The 23110-nt window shown below is 38.9% G+C and overlaps 5 protein-coding genes across 5 annotated transcripts; 2 read left to right on the forward strand and 3 right to left on the reverse strand.

Annotated features, from left to right (window-relative positions):
* Nucleotides 1-6005: 6005 nt before the first annotated feature.
* Nucleotides 6006-7835, forward strand: BDB00DRAFT_879399 (uncharacterized protein; the record flags this gene model as incomplete). The annotated part of the gene is made up of 10 exons (XM_053127862.1): nucleotides 6006-6175; nucleotides 6278-6311; nucleotides 6418-6518; nucleotides 6608-6758; nucleotides 6844-6953; nucleotides 7027-7158; nucleotides 7268-7304; nucleotides 7359-7509; nucleotides 7593-7657; nucleotides 7749-7835. 10 exons carry the CDS (start codon nucleotides 6006-6008, stop codon nucleotides 7833-7835), a joined length of 1038 nt encoding a protein of 345 aa, XP_052972940.1.
* Nucleotides 7836-11034: 3199 nt separating this feature from the next.
* Nucleotides 11035-13085, reverse strand: BDB00DRAFT_879401 (uncharacterized protein; the record flags this gene model as incomplete). The annotated part of the gene is made up of 9 exons (XM_053127863.1): nucleotides 11035-11199; nucleotides 11274-11435; nucleotides 11510-11671; nucleotides 11751-11906; nucleotides 11981-12142; nucleotides 12222-12377; nucleotides 12452-12613; nucleotides 12688-12849; nucleotides 12924-13085. The coding sequence occupies 9 exons, from the start codon at nucleotides 13083-13085 to the stop codon at nucleotides 11035-11037; spliced, it is 1449 nt and encodes a 482-aa protein (XP_052972941.1).
* A 6575-nt stretch (nucleotides 13086-19660) lies between these two features.
* Nucleotides 19661-20110, forward strand: BDB00DRAFT_879404 (uncharacterized protein; the record flags this gene model as incomplete). The annotated part of the gene is made up of 1 exon (XM_053127864.1): nucleotides 19661-20110. One exon carries the CDS (start codon nucleotides 19661-19663, stop codon nucleotides 20108-20110), a length of 450 nt encoding a protein of 149 aa, XP_052972942.1.
* A 766-nt stretch (nucleotides 20111-20876) lies between these two features.
* Nucleotides 20877-21749, reverse strand: BDB00DRAFT_187064 (uncharacterized protein). The gene is made up of 3 exons (XM_053116393.1): nucleotides 21235-21749; nucleotides 21066-21094; nucleotides 20877-20963 (listed from the first exon to the last, which is right to left on the reverse strand). Exons 1-3 carry the CDS (start codon nucleotides 21622-21624, stop codon nucleotides 20942-20944), a joined length of 441 nt encoding a protein of 146 aa, XP_052972943.1. The 5' UTR covers nucleotides 21625-21749; the 3' UTR covers nucleotides 20877-20941.
* Nucleotides 21477-23028, reverse strand: BDB00DRAFT_187070 (Quinolinate phosphoribosyl transferase). The gene is made up of 6 exons (XM_053116394.1): nucleotides 22775-23028; nucleotides 22562-22708; nucleotides 22392-22507; nucleotides 22213-22320; nucleotides 21870-22136; nucleotides 21477-21780 (listed from the first exon to the last, which is right to left on the reverse strand). Exons 1-6 carry the CDS (start codon nucleotides 22972-22974, stop codon nucleotides 21698-21700), a joined length of 921 nt encoding a protein of 306 aa, XP_052972944.1. The 5' UTR covers nucleotides 22975-23028; the 3' UTR covers nucleotides 21477-21697.
* Between the last annotated feature and the right edge of the window lie 82 nt (nucleotides 23029-23110).

Raw genomic sequence — 23110 nt, forward strand, 5'->3', positions numbered from 1 at the left:
ATTTATATCATAAAATTCAATTTATATATAAAAAACAATTATTTTTATTAAAAATAATTATGTTTTTGTAACCAATAAGGTAATGTAGAACCCACAATGTAAAGTTTTATAATTTACAATTTAAGGTTGCTTGTTTATTAAAAAATATACAGAAATTCTGTGAGTTATTTAATATACCAACTATGCCACATCATAAGTTATGGGAAACTGAGAACTTTGATTTTCCTATTGAAAGAAATTAATAGATATTATTGTTAGTAATGAAAAGCAAAATAAAAATAAATTAAATAAAATGCTTGAATTACAAAGTAGTTTCTTAACTATGGATATATCGGATACTCCTATGATAGATAATGATTATTCAGGTGATGAAATTAATAGTGATGCTAGTAATTCGAGTGATGATTATAAAAAAAGTAAAGAATTATCAAAGAAAAGAAAAATTAAAGGTAAAGGAAAACAAAGAGGATATAAATCTTATGAAATTGAAGCAATTATTACTCATAAAATGGAAAATGAAGTATATCACTTTTAAGTTAAACGAAAAGATTATTCAGAAAGTGAAAATACTTGGTTAACTATTGATAACTTTAAAGAAAAGGCAATGCTAAAAGAATACATTGAAAATAATAATCTTGGTTTACTTTAAATTAATTTCTCTAATATAACTTTATTACTATTTTTAAAAATGCCATACTCTACCTTATATATTTAAAGAGGTTAAACTCCTTTATTTTTTTAGTTTTATAATAAATAAAGTCAGCTGCTACTATTATTGCATTATCTTGTTTGTAATATCTATGGTGCCCGCCACCTAGAAACGTAAATTTTCGGACCAATTTTCAATGTTTTATTTCAACTTTTTTCACTTATACAACCCACTTTTTTGGCTTCATAGAACAATAGAGAAAGGCTCAAAGAATAGTTCTATGAAACGTTTTTGTATCCATACGAGCAAAAAAAATGAGAAATAAAGTGTTGAAGTTGGTGTCGATTTCAAAATTTAGCAAAGGATTTTGTCAGAATATCCACCCTACTATACACTATAGTATATGACATTGAATCGGCGATTTCCATATTAAGAAGGTAGTGTAACATTAGTGGTAAGTATTTGTGCAATATATACCTCAGCCTTCCAATCAACATTGACTGTAATGGTGCCAGGTAAATTATAAGTAGGATGACAGTTTTATTGTTCCTTCTTTTTCCAAAACATTCTGTACAACGGGGAGACTCAACAAGTACCAGAAGAACCTTAAAATTGTGCAAGAGTCAAAGAATACAATTAAGTAAATTTCTTATGCGTTCAAAGAGAACTGTCAGTTTTTAATAATCATGTAAGAATCATGCGAGAGTAGTTTGTTTCTTTAGGTCATCCTCTGAGAAAGGACTCACTGGATGAAAAGCAGAAAAAATATAAGTCCCACTAGCAAATTTTCGATGAATAAATATCACTTAACTAAAAATGGAAATTTATAAAGGCGGAACCTTAAATTTTTGAAATGTCCACTTGTTGTTTCTAGGTAGCAGGCACCATACAAAGTTTATTATTCCACCATTGCAAACATAATTTTTTTCATTTTTCTTTTTTAACTTTTTTTATATCTTTTTTATGCCCATATTTGCTTACAATAACACAGGGTAATTCTGGTTTTTTAATTTTTTTTGATCTTTTTTATTTCTTTTTTTTAGTATATGCTTTTTACTATATTTACAGCAAAGATAATCAGGCTTTTGACCTTCTAAATTAGTATTGATTTTTTGTGACACATATATCCTTTTTTATTTCCACGTTTATGTATATATGTACATACATTATTACTACTATTCAAATACCAAAAGTGATTACTTTCAATATCTTGCATTTTTTCTTTTATTTTTTTTTCCATCATTTTTTTTTATTTTCTTTTGTTGAAACAAGACATTCATTTTCAAAATATTCTTCCATTACTTCTTCCATTATATTTTTAATAGACTTAGCTAGGTTATCTGTACCCATAAGTATCTCAGAATTTAATAAGACCATTTTAGTTTTTGCTTATAGATTGGATAGTTATTATTTTTATATTAAGAAAAATTCAATTTTTTTTATATGTAAAAATTAATTATATGCACGATTTGAAACTCCGAAATACTTAAAACTTTATAAGTTTCAATAAAAATTATAGGTTATCAAAATTTTATTGCTACGGATATACCCACATAATAAAGGTGAAGGATTATGAAAATAAATTCATGTATTATAAAAACATAGATATGTATGAGGACTTATACAAAGATGAATTTGAAAACGAATACCAAGATCAGCATACATTTATCCGTTATGCACATAATAGTGGTCAGGATGATATTAAAAAATATACAGCGATGGATAAAACAGTAGAGGAACTACAAGAATTAGCTAATACAGAAAAATATATGAAGGAACAAGAAGAAAAACATAATGGTAATAATACACAGAACAATAAACAACATAAACCGCCTCAACAAAATAATAGAGGATGGTCAACTGTAAAGGTACCACCATCAGCAGATTGTAGGCATTGGGAAGATGTGTTTAATGATATAAAATGTGATGATGTTGTAAATGATACTACTAATTGGGAAAACCCACCAGAAGATATAGAGAAACATAAATACATAGATGTACAGTGGACCCCCGAATTTTTCAACCCCGTTCGTTTCAATACCCGGGCTTTTTCAAGAAATTTCCAGGGAATGACCCAAAATCATTAATAAATTTTTCAATACCTCGTTATTTTTCATTTTCAATATATCTTTTACCCTTGAACTCTATACGGGGGTGAAGTATCTATATTTTGCTACATCATGTGGATGGTATTCATATAAAGATGTATGAATATTTTTAATACAATTTGCAAATATGAGGTATATATCTACGTTTATGACCATGTATGCCTATTGTTATGCTCTAAAACAAGAGGTTAAGGTTCTCTGTGTCCCATTCATTTACTGTCGGCGCAAGTGGTCTCTCACTTGTCTAAGCCTTTCTTTGAGGGAGCCTTCCTCTAAAAAGCAGATAAGACTGATCACAAGTAGTGAATGGTGTTGTTTCAGAAGTGAGTTTGCTGGCTTCTCGCGACTGTCATTCGTTTTTTCTTTATTTATCGGAGCAAGTAATTGATAGAATCGGATCTCAAGAGAAACTAGGGAAGTCATTATATGTTTATCAAAATCTTAAACAAGTAGAGCTGTGTGTCAGGTAATTGTAGAAAATATATATTCCATATAATATAAAAGGAAAAAAGCTTGTGGCAGTATGGATTTAGAAACAGTACTGTACTACTGTACAGTAGTGAGAAGGTTTCAGCTAAATTTTAAAAGTTTATCCAGAAGATTGCTGCCGCTACCCTTCCCCCGATGAAATTCAAACCCGCTTTAATTTCAAGAGTGTTCAGGAATAGCAGCCTTGAAAAAAGCGGGGGTCCACTGTAAGTACATCTGAATCAGAGAAAAGCAGTGACTGCAACATACTAAATAATATACCAAAACGTAAAAAGAAAAAAAGGCACATTAAAATAAATGGAGAAACAAGCAAATAGTAGAAGAAATACAGCCAAAAGAATATTTTAAAAAGCATAAGGATATAAAACAGGCTCTAATAGATGATATAGATATAACAAAAGAAACTGACATCAAAAATAAATCAATAGATACTAATATAAGTATAAGTATAACTAATGAATGCATAAAACATAAATATAATTGGGCAAGTAAACGAAAGGCTGATGCGGTCAGTTTCAATATGAGATTTTTTAATAAGCAAATAAGTAAGAAATTAACTTAGAGCTGAATACCATGTATGGCCATATATTTCATGTAGCATTTCCCGGGAATTAAACTTATCAACTGTTAACCAACTATTATCCTTTACACTATATCCAACCCGCTTAACCTCAAATATGTACTAATTATCAGTATACACATGTCCTACAATCTTCTCAATTTCATATGAATTACTATGTTCTATATTTCTCTGTTCTCTTTGATTTTTTCTCTTGCTTTAGATGTATTATTTTCAGTTTCGTCCTCACTATCTATAGCCATATCTATTGATTGATTAATGTTAAGCTGTAGAAATTTCTGCTGCATGTCAACCATTTCGTTATATTCAGTATTTACTTTTTTGCTCATTTGAAAATACTAAGTCAAGTTTGTTTTTCTTACTTTGGAATTCAAAATCTTTTCCATACCATAATTTATGATGTGGTTGTACCTCTATATTATACTTATTTACAAATCGCCATATATTAGTAAGAATACAAGCAATACAAAACTGAATATTATAATATCTTATATCAGGTATTTGCAATGTAGCACGATTATTATTAAATCGTTCAAATTTAGAGCCTAATATAGAAAACTGTGCTTCTATTGCTGAACGAAATGATCCAAACTTATTATTAAAGTATGTCTCATTGATTGTTAACGTTTGTCCTAGTTCTTTTCTTATGGGATGTAAAAAATTACGATCATAAAAACTATATCCAGCATCTGTCGCATTATCTTTAAACTTTTGTATAAATAAATTATATCCACCATCCATTCCTAAACAATCTGCCTCACTTATTTTTTTATACAGTTTCATATTAATAAACATAGTACCATCTTTTCCGATAGCACATTTTTCAGATACTGAAACATGTGTAATTATTTCATTCATATCCTATATAACTTATGTATGTATAGCTGGCCCTTTTAATTTATATGAATATAATTATGAATGTGACTCATTTGGTTTATAATACTTTATTTTACTATCATGTCCATCAATAAATAGTGTAACATTCTTAAAACCATCTGATTGTTTATTATTGCTGATAGAATGCGAATACGTGGTGATGAGAACATACTATCTAGATCTTGTTTTACCTTTTTATTCAATTCATTATAGTTAGTAATCCAGAACCGCTTATATAAATCATAAAATGTTGCATATAGCATAACAGTATGCATATCCTTTCCTGATACACCTAATACCATATGATATAATAATGCAAGTCCTTTTTCAATCTCGCGGTATGGCCCTGGATATTCAATATTTCCATATAAAATTGTAAGAAAATAAAATACAGGTATAAATCCAAATCTATTAAGTAATACATCCTTTATATCATTGATTGTATTATTCTTCATATCTTTAATAGCTGTTCTATGATTAAATCTATGTTGCATTTCAGGCTAAGATTTATCAAGAAAAGTCCATTTATTATCAATAAAATTTTAATTTCAATATCGAGTTGTTCAGTGCGTTGTGTTGTGTTCATTTTTATTTGTTGTTATATACTTTAAACAATCGCTCTTTTTTTTCTCGGGGGAGGCTACCAATATAAATAAAAAAATTCAATTTTTATTATTTTTATTGTAAATCAATAATTAATTCGGCCACTGATGGTTATACCGATCATAGCAATTTTATTATCTATATTACAGCTAGTAGATTATAATTGGTTAGACAACTAATAGCAGGACGCTATAGTGTGTCACTCTTAGTGTCATGCCACTATTATGTCATAATGAGGGTAACACTTAGTGTCATGACACTATTATGAATTAATACACTATCTGTGACTGATAAAAAAAACTTTAGTTTTTTTTGAAGTAGTGTTTCATATGTGAATAACATTCACATCGTTTTTTAGGGGTGAAAAAAGGTTTATCTTTTTTTAGGGGGTTTAGGAAGAGAACTAATCGAATATCTTATGATAATAAGATTTCTAATGAAATTAAGAAATCTATTAATCATTAAGATATTAAAATATAAAAAAATAAAACTTACTTTTTTTTATTTTATTCGATTTGTTAAAATCGAATCGATAGTTTGAATCTTAATGCTGGGGGGTCTGATAAAAAATCTTTGATTTTTTTTGAAGAGGTCTTGACTTTAATGAAATCAATCCTAAACAACTGGTAGGTTGTTATTTAGACTTAAATGAGAATTTGGAAGATTCCATTAAGTCTCCCAATAGAAAGAACTTGAAGTTATGGAGCGAGTAACGGCTGTAACTGCGCTGCGATCACATGGTCAAAAGTCATTGTCAAGAAGCAACAGCAGTAGCAATAGTGGCAATGAGCAGAATATCAATGATAATAGCAACAGTGGCGGATGCATTAGTATCAATGAAAATCAAAATATTGAAAATGCAGGGGAAATGTAAGTATGATGGATGTACACAGTCAATATTTGGAAGCTCCGTTGGCAGAATTAGCGATAAAGCTTGTGGCTCTAACTATATTGAAAACAGCGATCGAAAAGGAAAGAAAGACAAGAAGACGAAGCAGTTGGTCTGGTATGCACTACTCAAACCATATATTTTGGTCAAACTTTCTGCTGATGTGTTACGCTAACGCTTGCTTTTATTTAGACGCCGGTAAAACGACCAAACAACCCAACAGCCAACACTAACTGAACAATTTGCTGCATACAAGAAAAACGTTCTTGGGGATGCGCTTACCGGCCATGAGTTCAGTATGGAGAATGGTGTTCCCGAGTTGATGTATGTTTATTGATGCTTCCTTTTCATTTACTTATTCTGGTAGATATACTTATTACTTGGCTTATATGGTTATCACCGTCTCTTTATAGGGCTTTGAGTGATGTCATGCTATTAAAGCCTTCCCAATTCAATAAATACACACGTGCGCATTTCACTGATCAAGTCCTGAGCGAATGGCACGACAACACTCGGAAAAGCCTACTCGCTGATGTAGAAGAAGAAGCTTCCAGGATTGCCAAAGTTCTTGTTGATTTCATTTATGTATGTATTTACGACATTGGGTTCTCGCTAATGGTTTAATAATATATTATTTGAGCAAAAACAGGACTTGAAAAAGAAACGCATCAGGACACGTGAAGCCGTCCAGAAGTTAGTTGCCATGAGTATTGACAAGAAAGATTGCGAAGCACAACTTTTAATAGGTTTATCGAATTTGTAAGCTCTTATTGTGACTTGTCATGTATTGTGAATGGCTATTAGGTTTGTGCTGATGTCCGCACCTATCTAGGATCCAGAGGCTTCCGTCGAAAACGCTCTTAACTACTGTCACCATGGGTGAAACAGAATTATGGAGTAGTGTTTTCGATCCCATTTTCTCTGCTTTGTTGTTGGATCCTGATCGTAATGTGTCATTGAGATGGTAAGTACATATCTTTTCCGTTTTACATGATCATACACTATGCATGATTTCTTTATTACTTATTCTTTTTGGTTATTACCGATCTGGATGGATATTCGGTCATATATAGGACCAACGTTGTTCCAGATGACGGTAGTGCTAGTGAAGTAGTCCGTGTGCAACCCGACACAATGATTTGCGAGATTGATCAGCTTAGTTAGGGACGTCCATTGGGATACGGCGAGGCCAAATTGGCAGACCCAAGTCCAAATATCGACTGTTTGGCCAATGACCTCTTGAGATTAGTGGTTATGAATGCCAAAGCTGTTGAAAAATCCAAATTGTGTGGTGTTCTAGGGTTCCAGATCCATGGTAAATGTTAAATCCTGGTGTTTTATGTGTGCTACACCCTAATTCATTTTTTGTATATGGCTGTTGATTCTTTTTTTTTCTAGGTTATAACCTCAAAGTTTACATCACTCAGAAAATGCCAAACAGTTCGTTTTATACCATGACTGAAGTACTGGCAATTACTTTTCCAAAGCCAATACAAGAACTGGACTCATTCACAAGCAGAAGCAATATTGAATCGTTACTTTCTCTATACGAAGTTTTTTGGGGGAACTGCCTCAAACAATAAGATCGAGAAGTTGAACGAGGAAATTCGCATTCACCACGCCTCGACATATCGACTTTAAAAAATATCAAGGATGGATCCGTGGACCGTTCGCGTGAATGCACACTAGACTATTGATAACCAACCTACATTGTATATATTTTCTCATCCTCATTCTATTCTGTTTTCCTTTATCATGATGCTGATCATTTTTCACTGGCACGACTTATATTACTTTTCCTTACTTCCCCTCATCCCATGATGGCTACCAGTTTCTCTTATCAGTATTTCACAATGAGCATCACCTTCAGTTCCTTCATATTTATCACAATCCTTCTTTTCTCCCTATCATCCACTGTATCATGGCATAGCTAGTGTCAATCCAAAGATATCATTCGCAAGCCGAGAATCGACTATCTTTAAAAAGTACAGGAGTATCATATCAAAGATTCACAAGCATATTCAAACAACCATCAAATTTGACGACACGTTATCCCTTCCTTAGAAAATGAAGCAAAGAAAGGTGACTTTGGGCCCATATAATCTGTATTTTCACTTGAAACTGGTGTGAAATATCAGAACGGAAGAGATGATATTTGTAAACATACCCCCAATTTTATCATTCTTATCATACCAAGTGACTTCTTCTAGTATCACTACTGAATGTATTCGGAAGTGCGGATAAGGTGCAAAATTGTAAGCTGTACGCAAGTGTTCTTAGCGAAAAATCAAAGAAGCTTAATAAAGACACAAAGGGAACTGCTACGGACACACCATTCTATCAATAAATTTTCGAGGTTACACGCGAATCAATGGTGCGTCGCAAGCATGGAAAAAGGATCTTTTATTCGGTGATAACTTCATTTGTGGGATGTCCGCAACAAGCTATGATAAGAGTATGACTCAATACATAGAGAGATGTCAGAATAAACATGACTTTTTTTGTTATTCCTTCCAGTTCTACATCAAACAACAGCGTAGGTGTAGTATGCAATTCATTTCGCGCATAGTACCAGTTTCTCATTGGAAATTTGGTCTCTAACCAGACGTTCCTATGTGGCGATTCAGTCATATAAAAGAGAGTGACTATAACTGTACTTTCTTTATCTCTATACACTGATTTACAGATATACTCTACGTCATGGATAAATCGGTTGGCAGGACATATACTGTTTTTGAAGAGAAAATCCTTGCGGATCTGAACGAACACGTACAATGCTAGAATTTTGCAGTCTCTACGAAGAATAGCGATGACAAAGAAATTGTGCTTCAATGCGTACATGGCAACCGCTATCGTAACACACATGGAATCGATGAAGAAACTCGTCAACGTCAAACATCGACGAAAAAGACAAGATGTATGTGGCGCATGTACGTGAAGTGGATACAAGAAAAGAAGCATTGGCGCGTAACGACTGTCAATATATAGTACCGACGAGCATAATCATGAACTTAGCAATCAACCACAATTCCACCACCAGCATCCGAAGTTCGACAGCAGGTTCATTCTAAGACGGAGTGCTAGATCAAACCAGCCAAAGTGTTTGAAGTGATAAGGGGCCACGAAGACGTTACTGTACCAAGCTGTCAATGAACGATCTGTACAACGTTCGCGAACGCATCTTCCGTGAAGACAATCACGGCGATTTCAGCACGATCCTCGAGTTTTTCATCAGCAACAAGTACATGACGAGATAAAACTACATGAGTCAGTGAATAAAAGTTGAAGCCATTTTTATCTCGCACAAAATCAAGCCTAGCAAAGCGAATCAGGTCAACGAGATTATTGTCATTGATGCAACTTACAAAGCAAGTGTGACTAAAATGCCGCTTGTAAACTTTGTCGGTGTCAGCCATCTTGGTGCCTCAAAACTACAAGACGCATTGATTGCATCTGTATTTGTGGTAAACGAAAAAGAAAGAATCATACCTCTGGGCTCCTAAGAAGGCGCGTCAAGTCATATGGCCTGAAGGCAATGTAGACATCTTTATTACTGATAACGAAGAGGCACTGATCAACTCCATAAGCTCTATGTTCCTGGATACTAACCATGCGTTGTCCATATAGTAAATAGAGCAACATTAGTGGTTGTTTCTTGTCAAAGAGCACCAAAATAGAGCTCGTCTAAGGAAGCTATCTAATAAGATACGATATATGAGTAAAATAAGGATAAAAATGCTTCCAATACTGCTGTGTACAAAAAATAAGGCCTTAGTACAAAAAAAGCCACTGTATACACTAAGATAAAATATAAGCTGTCCAACAATGAATATAAGCAAGACAGCTGAGCTGAGAAGGAAAAGGTACCCTTCTACAGAACAGAATTCGGAATAATGACGATGCATTATTTTAATGGGTAAGTACAACATATATCATTTATACTGTAGGTTTGTTTTCGAGAAGAAGCTAAACGATGCTTATCAAAAGCACGTGCATAGCTGCATGGCCTATAAGGAAAAGTGGGGTGCTTTCAACGCTGGGAATTTTAAATATGGGTGTACAAGCAACCTCTCAAGTCGAAGATACACATTGGCGTATCAAAGATACTATACAAACGACAGAAGTTTGTTAAAAGACACTCAAGACTATCGATGTACTCAAGCAAAAGACGGTAACTTAAAGTATCCAATTGGACTTCTTTCGGCCTGTATTCGTACATAAGTTTCTCGTTCGTAACAATGAATTTGTGTAATTCAAACGAAAGGTTTACGGGATCGACACATATAGTCAACAACCAATCAGCTTGATCATTGCAAGCAAAAGCACGTTTATTTTCTATTTTGTAGAAATATTTTTATATCCAACAAATTTCCAGAGGCAGCAATGGGACCAGCAATCTCGCGACAGCAACGCAACTTGGCGACGCATAAAGACAGTACGCAGCTGAACTCCATACTTTCCACTCCAGCACCAACGTATGGTGGCCAGAATTTCTCCGAACGTATCGGCAGGGCACATCCAAGCACAACAGCCATCTATCTAACAGGGCAAATCACCGAATGAGCATATGGTTCTCAACATGGTTGAAGCAACAGCAGATCAATGTTACTTAACAGCAATGGGACCAGCAATCTCGCGACAGCAATGCAACTTGGCGACGCATGAAGACAGTACGCAGCTGAATTCCATACTTCCCACTCCAGCACCAATGTATGGTGGCCAGAATTTTTCCGAACGTATCGGCAGGGCACATCCAAGCACAACAGCCATCTATCTAACAGGGCAAATCACCGAATGAGCATATGGTTCTCAACATGGTTGAAGCAACAGCAGATCAATGTTACTTAACAGCAATGGGACCAGCAATCTCGCGACAGCAATGCAACTTGGCGACGCATGAAGACAGTACGCAGCTGAACTCCATACTTCCCACTCCAGCACCAACGTATGGTGGCCAGAATTTTTCCGAACGTATCGGCAGGGCACATCCAAGCACAATAGCCATCTATCTAACAGGGCAAATCACCGAATGAGCATGTGGTTCTCAACATGGTTGAAGCAACAACAGATCAAAGTTACCTTAGTAGCAATGGGACCAGCTATCTCGCGACAGCAATGCAACTTGGCGACGCATGAAGACAGTACGCAGCTGAATTCCATACTTCCCACTCCAGCACCAATGTATGGTGGCCAGAATTTTTCCGAACGTATCGGCAGGGCACATCCAAGCACAATAGCCATCTATCTAACAGGGCAAATCACCGAATGAGCATGTGGTTCTCAACATGGTTGAAGCAACAACAGATCAAAGTTACCTTAGTAGCAATGGGACCAGCTATCTCGCGACAGCAATGCAACTTGGCGACGCATGAAGACAGTACGCAGCTGAACTCCATACTTCCCACTCCAGCACCAACGTATGGTGGCCAGAATTTCTCCGAACGTATCGGCAGGGCACATCCAAGCACAACAGCCATCTATCTAACAGGGCAAATCACCGAATGAGCATATGGTTCTCAACATGGTTGAAGCAACAGCAGATCAATGTTACTTAACAGCAATGGGACCAGCAATCTCGCGACAGCAATGCAACTTGGCGACGCATGAAGACAGTACGCAGCTGAACTCCATACTTCCCACTCCAGCACCAACGTATGGTGGCCAGAATTTTTCCGAACGTATCGGCAGGGCACATCCAAGCACAATAGCCATCTATCTAACAGGGCAAATCACCGAATGAGCATGTGGTTCTCAACATGGTTGAAGCAACAACAGATCAAAGTTACCTTAGTAGCAATGGGACCAGCTATCTCGCGACAGCAATGCAACTTGGCGACGCATGAAGACAGTACGCAGCTGAATTCCATACTTCCCACTCCAGCACCAACGTATGGTGGCCAGAATTTTTCCGAACGTATCGGCAGGGCACATCCAAGCGCAACAGCCATCTATCTAACAGGGCAAAGCACCGAATGAACATATGGTTCTCAACATGGTTGAAGCAACAGCAGATCAATGTTACTTAACAGCAATGGGACCAGCAATCTCGCGACAGCAATGCAACTTGGCGACGCATGAAGACAGTACGCAGCTGAACTCCATACTTCCCACTCCAGCACCAATGTATGGTGGCCAGAATTTTTCCGAACGTATCGGCAGGGCACATCCAAGCACAATAGCCATCTATCTAACAGGGCAAATCACCGAATGAGCATGTGGTTCTCAACATGGTTGAAGCAACAACAGATCAAAGTTACCTTAGTAGCAATGGGACCAGCTATCTCGCGACAGCAATGCAACTTGGCGACGCATGAAGACAGTACGCAGCTGAACTCCATACTTCCCACTCCAGCACCAACGTATGGTGGCCAGAATTTCTCCGAACGTATCGGCAGGGCACATCCAAGCACAATAGCCATCTATCTAACAGGGCAAATCACCGAATGAGCATGTGGTTCTCAACATGGTTGAAGCAACAACAGATCAAAGTTACCTTAGTAGCAATGGGACCAGCTATCTCGCGACAGCAATGCAACTTGGCGACGCATGAAGACAGTACGCAGCTGAACTCCATACTTCCCACTCCAGCACCAACGTATGATGGCCAGAATTTCTCCGAACGTATCGGCAGGGCACATCCAAGCACAACAGCCATCTATCTAACAGGGCAAATCACCGAATGAGCATATGGTTCTCAACATGGTTGAAGCAACAGCAGATCAATGTTACCTTAGTAGCAATGGGACCAGCTATCTCGCGACAGCAACGCAACTTGGCGACGCATGAAGACAGTACGCAGCTGAACTCCATACTTCCCACTCCAGCACCAACGTATGGTGGCCAGAATTTCTCCGAACGTATCGGCAGGGCACATCCAAGCGCAACAGCCATCTATCTAACAGGGCAAAGCACCGAATGAGCATGTGGTTCTCAGCATGGTTGAAGCAACAACAGATCAATGTTACCTTAGTAGCAATGGGACCAGCAATCTCACGACAGCAACGCAACTTGGCGACGCATGAAACAGCATGGCATGAGGAAAATGCATCATCAACCAACTTTGTTCCAGAGTTATATAAAAGTCCACAATAAGGTGTTGTTTTTGTCTGTTCACAGAAAATAATCTCGACGTCACTCCTGTTCGTATTGTGATAAAGTGACTGTACTTTTATAAACGCCAGCCAATCATGGAATGGGCAGGTTCATTTGCACCCCCTCGTGCACCCCCCCCCCCAGTCACTGCCCGAACCGGATTTGTAGTTTGCACTCCCCCCCTCCACCTAACCAATTCGTCCACCAAACCATTTGGTGCACACCGCTTCATCCACATTCCTCATTCACAGATCGAATAGTCATCACAAGGTTGAAGAATGAAGCATGATCATCAGACCAAGTAAGATAAAATTAGAAGCTATAAACTAAATGTATGTCTATTTTTGTATGTGCCTTTTCAAGATAAATTGTCAGAAAGGAGACACGCACAGGCATAATGAAATATAGCACCGGCAGTTGCTACTTAATTGTATAGAGAAGAGTTCTTAAGATGCACGGGATAGAATATGTGATGGAACTGAAAAATGATGTGGAACAGAAAGGGAGGCCACGGCGATTAATTAACATACACTTTGATTTGCCACGTCTTACATAATGCATATGAAACTGAGACTGTATTATTGCAAATAGCAGTATATTCTATATTTGCCAATATAGATAGTTCGTATATAGATAGTCCATAGACACATAGTCCGTATATACATGGTCCATATACACATCGACCTGTACATTATCGTGGTCGTTTGCAATATGTTTGGCACTACATGGTACTCAGGAAGTGAGAATAGAATGTGGGTATCTTAAACAAACAAGCATATTTCTCTAAATCTCTCAGCTCATTTTCATCGCAATGTCGAACCCAACAAGTGCAAATCCTGAAGAACTTCGGGTCACTTATGACGACTTTGACTCTGTCAAGCAAGCTTGCGTCGACTGGGAGAAAAAGAACAAGGTTTCCCTCCGTACCTTGAAAAGTACGCGTACAGGAGAAAAATGAGTCCTCCGTCTTGTTTACAAGCACTTTAAACAACCTACCAATCAAGAGGTATATGACGATGGCAAAACTACGACAGTAGAAACCATCTTGGCGAATGACAAAGGTGATGTTATTCGATCCAACAGCAAGGACATCAAAAAACGGCGCGAGAAAGACTCCCAGTGAATTGGATGCGAGTTTGAGATCAAGCTGCGGTCATTGAGTAAGGCTAGCCAGCAATGACACGTTGTCTCCTTTTACAACGGTGAACACAATCATGAGATTGCAAAGGAGCTCTCGTCGTATCTTTGCTTCGTCAGCTCGATTAGAAGCAACACGTCATTGTTCTTAGCATGATCAAAGGGTACGCCAGTAGCAATTTCACTGGCTCGCCAATTCCATGAAACCATCATCATGGATACCACGTACAATACAAACAGACATCGGCTTCTCTTTGTAAATGTCGTCGGTACAGGCAATGTTGATTATCATGACTTGAAAACGTTCTGTATTGCTGGTGGATGGGTGTCTGAAGAAACGAATGACAGCTACGACTGGTTTGTCAAAAAGCATGAGCAAGTTGTTTGGCCAGCTGAGCAGCCAGTCTCCCCGAAAGCCTTTGTGACCGACAGCGAATCTGCGTTAATGAAAGCCTTGGATCACGTCTTCCCCAACTCGAAAAAATTGCTCTGCACCAACCACATCAGACGCAATTTTCAAGTCAAGCTCCAAAAGCTTTTAGAAGTTAAAGAAGACTTTGAGGCGCTTCTGAAAGCCATCAATTACTTGATGGGTGTTGAATATGATGATAAGTTCCAAAACAAGCGACTGGTTCCAGTTGAGGATTTTGAGCTAAAGGCAAAGGGTTGCCAGAGGCAACGAGAGATTTCCCATGCCAAAGCAGTATTGATGGTGGTGATGGCGAGAGCGGGCTGGTGCTGCCTATATATTATGGAGGCAATAAAGCACAAGGTAATTGATTGGTATATATCTCCATAATATGTGAAATTGTAAAGTAAATCAAGTCCAATAAGAGCATACTATATTGGAAGATGCTACAATGGCAATTGATTGATGGATTTTACTGAACCGTTTGGAAAGGCGGAAGAGACACTGCTTAGAAAGTTTGAGTCGCGTCTCAAGCTTTGATTGGAACTACAGCTCAGCAAACAAATAGAGCGGCAAGTATCATTGGCAATCACGTCAAGTCAGGATCAGGACCTTTGATATTATCTCTCGAATTCAGGTACAAATACATCAGCATTCAAAATATATAGAGCATTCAAAAATAACCGTTATAAAATAAATGGTGAAGGAGAAGAAAATCGTCCCATATGCATCAAACTAAAACATCAAATCTAAGCCCGAAACTGGCTAAACGCGGACCAGGACTTGCGCGGTCGCCTAAACCTGCTCGCTCACTGGCGTTCGCTGCCAGGCCCCTCAAGCGGTTGCGAGCTACTCGCCCTTCTTTTCAACTTATTGAGTGACTTATTCCATCACGATGTCATATATTTATCAGTAATGTAGCTGCTTGATATCATGACAATGCAGTAAGATTTATTGGATCGCGTGAATACCAGCATTTGCATCTGTGTCTGTATAAGGAAGAAACCTGCATAGCAGCGAAAATGCCGCTGTTTCTATTTTTGTTTCAACAAACATCCATCTCCATGACCACAAGCTTCAACGACGACGTATTCTTAGCAACTTCAAGCAGATGTTCTCTTTTCAGTGCGCAGATTCTATTCTTAACTGGGGAAACCAGTGTCTCTTACACAGAATATCCACAGACCGGTCTTTTTATTCCATTGCAATCAATACTTTATTGATAGTGTTTCCTTCATTACTATAGCAACGCAGAAATAGATAGATCACATACCGATTATTTTTATCTAGATAGCCTGCTGGATTGAAGCCTGGATTTGTGCAAAGATGATATGAGGAAGACGATGGATTGCCTGCTTTTTGTCGTGAGAAATGGATTCGAAAGCGGTAATCGGTGCTGTTGCTGTTCAGTGAAAAGGGATGATGCATATATCTTTACTTTAAAGTCGCACAAACGTCATAATCAAGAAATAGTTTCGAAATAGCGCTGGATACCGCCTTTCTTTATAATGGTGCTGTGTATCTCTTCTTTTCTTTACAAGATGGAGAAAAAAGTATCGACTGGCATAGAACATTCTCAAAAGAGTTCGTCTGTACGTACAATGGCGTTGCGATTGTCACAAAACGCCGGTTTTGACAGCGAATGGAATGACCACTAAGGAATTGTGTAATCCGTGTGTTGTATATACGCTCGTCAAAGTTTGTATATATGTTCGAGTGGTGTGTGTACGATTGCCGCCTTGGTTTGTCACTTCAGTATGATAAAAACGCGTGGTCAAAAACTCTGCACATATAATATCGTTATAGGCGAGACGATCTGCTACAGTACTCGTCCTCCAGAGAAACCGTTGTATGCAAACATTCATAGCAGCACACGGTTCCAGTGGCATCAGTAGAATGGCATATTGAGTTGTCAAAGGTGCTTGTACGATCGATGTTTGGAGAGTTCGTGATATCCATGCTTTTGTTTGGTAAAGTATTTTTTTTCTTATTCCATTTTGTATTGTTCTAGGTGACATACAGCTTTTTTTTTTAAAATAGAGCTGTGCTGTTCATTTTCAGCAGCACAGTGACTCTAAGATGATGAAACGCAGCACGATTATGGTTCACCAAAGTCTTCGTCGTATTTATAGGTCATTGTTCGACTGTCGAGTATATACGTTGGTAATCCAAGTTATAAAATAGAGAGCCTTCTGTTTTTATTTTAAACGTTTTCTTTTACTGGTGCTCTCACACAATCCGCCATATCAGCAATCCGACGAAAGAGCTGCCTTCAGCAGCACATCTTCTAACTCGCTCAAACAGTAGCTTTTTACTTTTTAAAAATTGATTGTCTTTATTTAAGAATTCTGTTCTTCTAGTCCAACAGTGTTTCCTTCAGCAAACAAAGACCGGCACTCTGAATTATATACCCACATCACTCATCCCCACCAGTATGCCCACCACAATTATAATAAGCACAGTATATCCTGCCCAGAAATCACTCTTGACCACTTACCTGGATCCTCACACGTAACAATGATACAAAAACGTAGTATATACATTATAAACCACAGCCTCAAATTAGAAAATGGCTCAAGCTGATCCAGCAATATACACAAACACCAAAAGTAAAGTACCTTATCACACCAACAGCATCTTGATGTGGCTACACAGTCAACGGTCTCGCACCTGTTCTATAAACAAACAGAATAACCTGCTCCTCCAAATTCCTCTGCCACCGTCGCCAATATCCACAAGCCCGTCAACAATCGCGCGTTTACATGCGCTCGTTCATCCTGTTAAACATTCTTGCTTCTTTAGAAAAACAATCCACAAATTCTAACTAGCTAATAAAAACGGGAAAGTTTAAAGTAGAATGACTTACCATGTGGATCATAACTTTATCAAGCACAGCAGGAGCCCGCAACGGAAATGCATGTGTCAAAAAAAATGTTGGGAAGAGTTTCAGTGAAACTCTGTACGGGCGTTCTATCCCTGGATACTCGTTTTGTGTGACCGGTCATGATCAACCCCGCCCCATCCGCCATTCCCCTGTGCTGTTCCTTACGCAACCTCGTCACTCACCAGAACTTGACCAAAAGCATGATAAAAAATGGCAAGATTTCTTCATCAGATGGGCGTGGAAAGAATTTTGGGTGGCTTGCTGACATGGTGAACGTTTTGTGATAAAGAGAGAGAGCATTTAATATTTACACACTCTGTTGTGGTTACAGCTTTATTTTACGTCGAAGGTAAGCAGTGAAGCCACATTTGATCGTTTGATAGTTGGAAGACAATGCTGTGATGGTTACACGGTTGCCATGGCAACGAAAAGCGTTACGGACAGACGGACAGAGCAGTTTCATAAAGGCTTTCATACTCCGTATAGAACGCCTAAAAAGCAAAGTCCATCCATGGAGAGCAAAGGCAACCAACACAGTCTCGGCCTTGATTTTGATAAATTCAAAACGGCATATGAAGGGATACAGCTAAGCATACACAGGAACGCTATGAGAACAGGTCACCCGTTTGAAGCGGCAGAGCAGCATCCATGCACAGCATCTTTGATAAGCACGGGAAAAGCAAAAACAAGTCCGTCCAGCAAAGAAGCCTTGAAAACAAAATCGCCAAGTAGAGCCACAATACGTTCAAAAACGTGGAAAGATGAAGCAGTGTTGAGTAATAGTGGGCAGCAAATGAACTTTAGTAAGAACAACAGTGGTGCCCGTTGCTTCATGTATTTATAGCAACCTGGAACCCTGAACCATCAGAGCAATGAACCATCGGAAGAAGTGCTTCCCAATAAGCAGTGGTGGCGGCTTTACTCCTTTTGTTTACGTCTTGTCATTTTCTCATGCTATCTTTCCTTATGCGCAATCGTGTCCGACATAATTTTATCTTGTAGCTAATGGATCTGGCTCAATTACTCGCTTGACTTCTTTGTTGCTTGCTACTCCTCTGTATGTAGCAAAGGGTTTGTATGTGGGAATTCACAATGCTCAGCAGATAGGCTAGATGTCCTTTATATGTGTACTGGGCAGGTTATTCTTGTGATAACGATTTTAAAGTTTTTTTGTCAGGCGGTATGTATGTTTAAAACAACGTGTGCATTATGCATATGCTTGATCTCCTGGAAGTTATTACTGTATGAGCTGTACAGTCTACTATTTTGTGTATTGTTGATACGAAAATCTTAGAAAGCAAGCTACTTTCTATGTGCAATTAGCAACTACAGGTATAGTACCCGGACGATCTCTCTTTCACTCTCACGTCATAGTTTTCGTATATTGTCCCTCGGCGTTCGTTCTTTATTTTTTGACTTGAGTTATCAAGTATGTGTATTTGTAGCACCAACAACAACGTCATTTTATCAACACACTCGTTTGCGCTCGCATGGGCCACATTCTTTCCTCGAAATATTTCTTGGCCAAAAACAGGGTGATATCATAGACTAGCTTTTGCTAGCTCCCATCTCATTGGTGTCTGTATGATAAGCCGAGGCGTCACAAAGAGATAGTAGAGAGAATAGTGTGCAGCATACCTTTATCCGGCATACGGGGAAGAAAGGAAGATTACCCGGCCATGACAAAATCCTCGTATCGTATCACAGACCATGCCATTATGATATGGTGTAGTGCATGTGTGGTTTGCCTTTCATATTTCTCAGTTGGTGTTGTTGTTGACGATCACCTGACAAACATAATTTTTTAGTGCATGTTTTTTTCCAACAAGGATGTACAGTTTTATTTATAAAAAGATGAAAATCAGCAAGCAGCCTTTTTCTTTCTTCCTTTCTATTCTACATTTGTAACTTTCTACTGTTTAACTTTTATTATTAATAATCAACATGTCAGCCGTCGTCATTGCCCAGCAACAGCAACAGCAACAGCCTCAACAGCCACCCGGCACGTCCTCTGGAGGCTACCGGTCCTTGCTGAGCAAGCCAGCCCGTCTGTGGCAAAGATCCAACAAGACCGCGCCTCTGGTTGATGAAAAGTCTCCTTCGGTACAGCCCATTGATGTGCCCAAGAACAGCAGTAACAGCAACAAGCGAAACGAGAACAAATTGACGATTGTTCTGAGGGAGACGGCCAAGGGCGATATCTTCAAATTGTCGACGATCAATGACAGCGGATTTTTTCTCCCACCGAGTCCTTGTGAAGACAGCAAGCGTGATCACTGGCTCGATATTGATCAGGATGAGCTAGCCTTTCGATTGCCAAGCCCGGATCGCCTGACTACCCATTCGGGTGACAAGGAACAACGCAGTTTTTTTACACCCTCTGCTACCTTTTAGTTGCATTACACGCTACACTACGTATTCTTTGTCTGTATACCCTTCCGCTTGCCGCCTTTTCTTCCATTCATAATTCAAGACACACACAGAGCCATTGTTTAATCTCTCCCTTTCTTGTACTTGCCATTAGTAGTTTTCTTTTTTGTGTTCATTTTAATGATATAATGTTTTGATAATAGTATTATATACCTAATAGCTAATAATAATAGTGTTGCCCTTGTTCCTTTGTTTGTCCAGCAAAAATCATGATACATGAAGGTCCATGTTGTGCTATACACATACTACAATGGAACTGCTCGCGAGATATCTTATCCAAAGAGTCGCCGTTTCTTCTGCTTGGGCTTTTGTCTTACCACCCGTCCCTCTTTTCGTCTGTTACTGCTCTCGCTCTTTGCATTAGTTAGCATTTTTCGGTCTGAGAATGATTAAAATGTTACGTGCATCCTTCTTCTTACCAAGGAGGAAGAGGCCAGCTGGCTTTCTTGCGCAACGTCGGCCGAATCTGGTTCTGCATGATCAGGTGCTGTCGCTGTTCTTGCTGGCGTTGGCGATGCTTCCGTTGCTGCTGTTGAGGACGGCGCTAATCGAATGTTATGTATGGCGTGTATGTGTGAGTGTGAATGTACACGGCGGTGGATGATTAATTCTTCCATCTATCGCCCCAACGCAACAACACACCACCCCCCCCTTTTTTTTCTATAAACACGTATTCACCCGCCTCTTCCTTTGTGTAAGCTGGCTTACATAACTCGGTTTCTACTTCACTGTGTGCTCGTTTGCTTTGAGCAATGCTCGCGGATGCCTTGTGCATTCTCTTCAACCAAGAGTCGTTCAAAATACATGCTTCATCAGGCTAATATTTGAAAATAGGTCAACAACAGCAGTAGCAGCAGCGTGGGCATATGTTATTGACATGGGAAAAAAAAGATTAGAGAAGGTGGAGGTGACGTTTTACCTTTCCAAATGAAATGTCATGTTGCACATCTATTCGCCTTGATCAATAATCCAAGTGTGCCGTACGGAAAAAAAAAGAACAAAGAAGGGAAGGCAAGGAGTTTACCTGGTTGGTTCGTCGCCTTTCCGGCTAGCATCAACATTGGCAAAATAAAATGGTCGTACAATACCGTCGGAGCTTCTGCGAGTAATGCTTTGCACATGAACGTCCACGCTAGTGTCGCGAACCCTTGAGATTCACTGCCCCTAATTCGCAGCTCTTGGCCTTCCTTCATTTGCTCCACTTGACATTTCCCCTTCACATCGTGCAGAAATGTTTCAAGGTGTTTCAGCAACTGCTGCAATTGCTCGTCATCGTCAATGACAAGTCGATGGCTGCTTGCTTGCTTCTTTAGTGCTCTGGCGTTGGCGGCATCGTACCACACACGTCGTAGATCGGTGACCAGTAAACGATAACCGGTATTGTCCGTATGGTATTTCAGATAATAGACATTGTCGTCGTTTGCTTTTACACAGTTCCATGGTGCACTTAACAGCCGGGTATAGGAGTCTTCATCCATTCCTTTTTTAAATATATGTTATTATTAGGCTTAACAAACAAAGAAAAGAAGAACACAAAAGAAAAAATGGCTATTAATTTTTAGGGCTGATCTTTAACGAAAAGTCAACATGGGGAACGCCTTGGGTGATCGTGCTCATGCTCAGAACGTCAATGTCTATATCGCACCACCAAAAATAATATGCATGATGAGTACTACTGCAAGTGTCAATACACCCCTTTTGACTAAAACCTCGTCCTCGTTACCTTTACAGAAGTAGTTGGCACACGTCTCGTAGGTGATGCCTCCGCTGCTTTCAATCAAAAAGTGATTCTTGCCCTTTGCACCCCAACGTTCCTTGATGCTTTTGGCTGCAGCCTTCAAGCCTTCGCCACTAAAGTTGTCCAACATGACGACATCTGCACCGGCAGCAATGGCTTCATCCGCCTCCTCCTCCGACTGGCACTCGACTTCGATCTTGAGTGCAAATCCACATACTTTGCGAGCATTCTTGACAGCCTCCGTAATTGACCCTGTTATTGTTATAACACATCCCGAGTCAGTCCATCTGTCACTATGTCACACGTTTGGATACCTCACAGCGCTTACCTGACGCCCAGATGTGGTTGTCCTTGAGCATGACCATGGACGACAAATCCATGCGATGCGTATCAAGTCCTCCGACTAGCACGCCGTACTTTTCAACCAGTCGGAAGCCTAATCAAACAGCTTATTCTTCTTAGCATGCATAATCAGTGGATCCTAACCCACACTGATTTATTCCTCACCTGGCGTGGTTTTACGTGTGGCAGCAATAACACCTTCAAAGCCCTTGGCCTTTTGTAACTCGGATACGTTACGTGCTCTACACGTCAGGTGGTTATGGCAACTGTCAGCAAGGATGCTACTTCATGGTGTCACTCTTTCTTTCATTTCTACATTTAGAGTATGTTTGTACCTCAAGGCAATACCACTGCAGCGAGAGATAATATTCAAAGCCGTACGTTCACCGAGCAAAATATGACGTGCCTTGCCATAAACTCGACCAATCTCTTGTTTGCCTTCAGGCTTAATCCAATCGCCTTCCTTGGCCGACCATTCAACACTTTTTTACATTGCCACATGAGCCATTCCGCCGAATTCCTTATTTTCTCTATCCCTGTCTTCTTACCGGCAGTCCAACTGGCGGAACACTTCGTCAAAGAAAGGCACACCTGCAAGGACACCTTCAGCTTTGCAGTACAAGATAGCCACCTGTTCATCTTCGCCTACAACGTAGCCTCCATAGTCGAACGACGGAACGTCTTCTTCGAGATATTCGCTAATAATTCTTTTGTAATTCGTCGAAAGCAAATGGGCGTATTGAGTCATTATAGATAAATAAGACCAGTGAGAGATAGAGAGAGTGAAAAAAAGATCCAATGTTTACCCGAAGTACTTGTATGCGGACGCTGAATCATATCATAGCACAGCCGATGATCAACCCAAAAACGAAGAAGAAAAGAGA

This window comes from Zychaea mexicana (genome assembly GCF_025766255.1).
Source record: "Zychaea mexicana strain RSA 1403 chromosome Unknown BDB00scaffold_173, whole genome shotgun sequence".
In the NCBI taxonomy this organism is placed as follows: domain Eukaryota; kingdom Fungi; phylum Mucoromycota; class Mucoromycetes; order Mucorales; family Lichtheimiaceae; genus Zychaea; species Zychaea mexicana.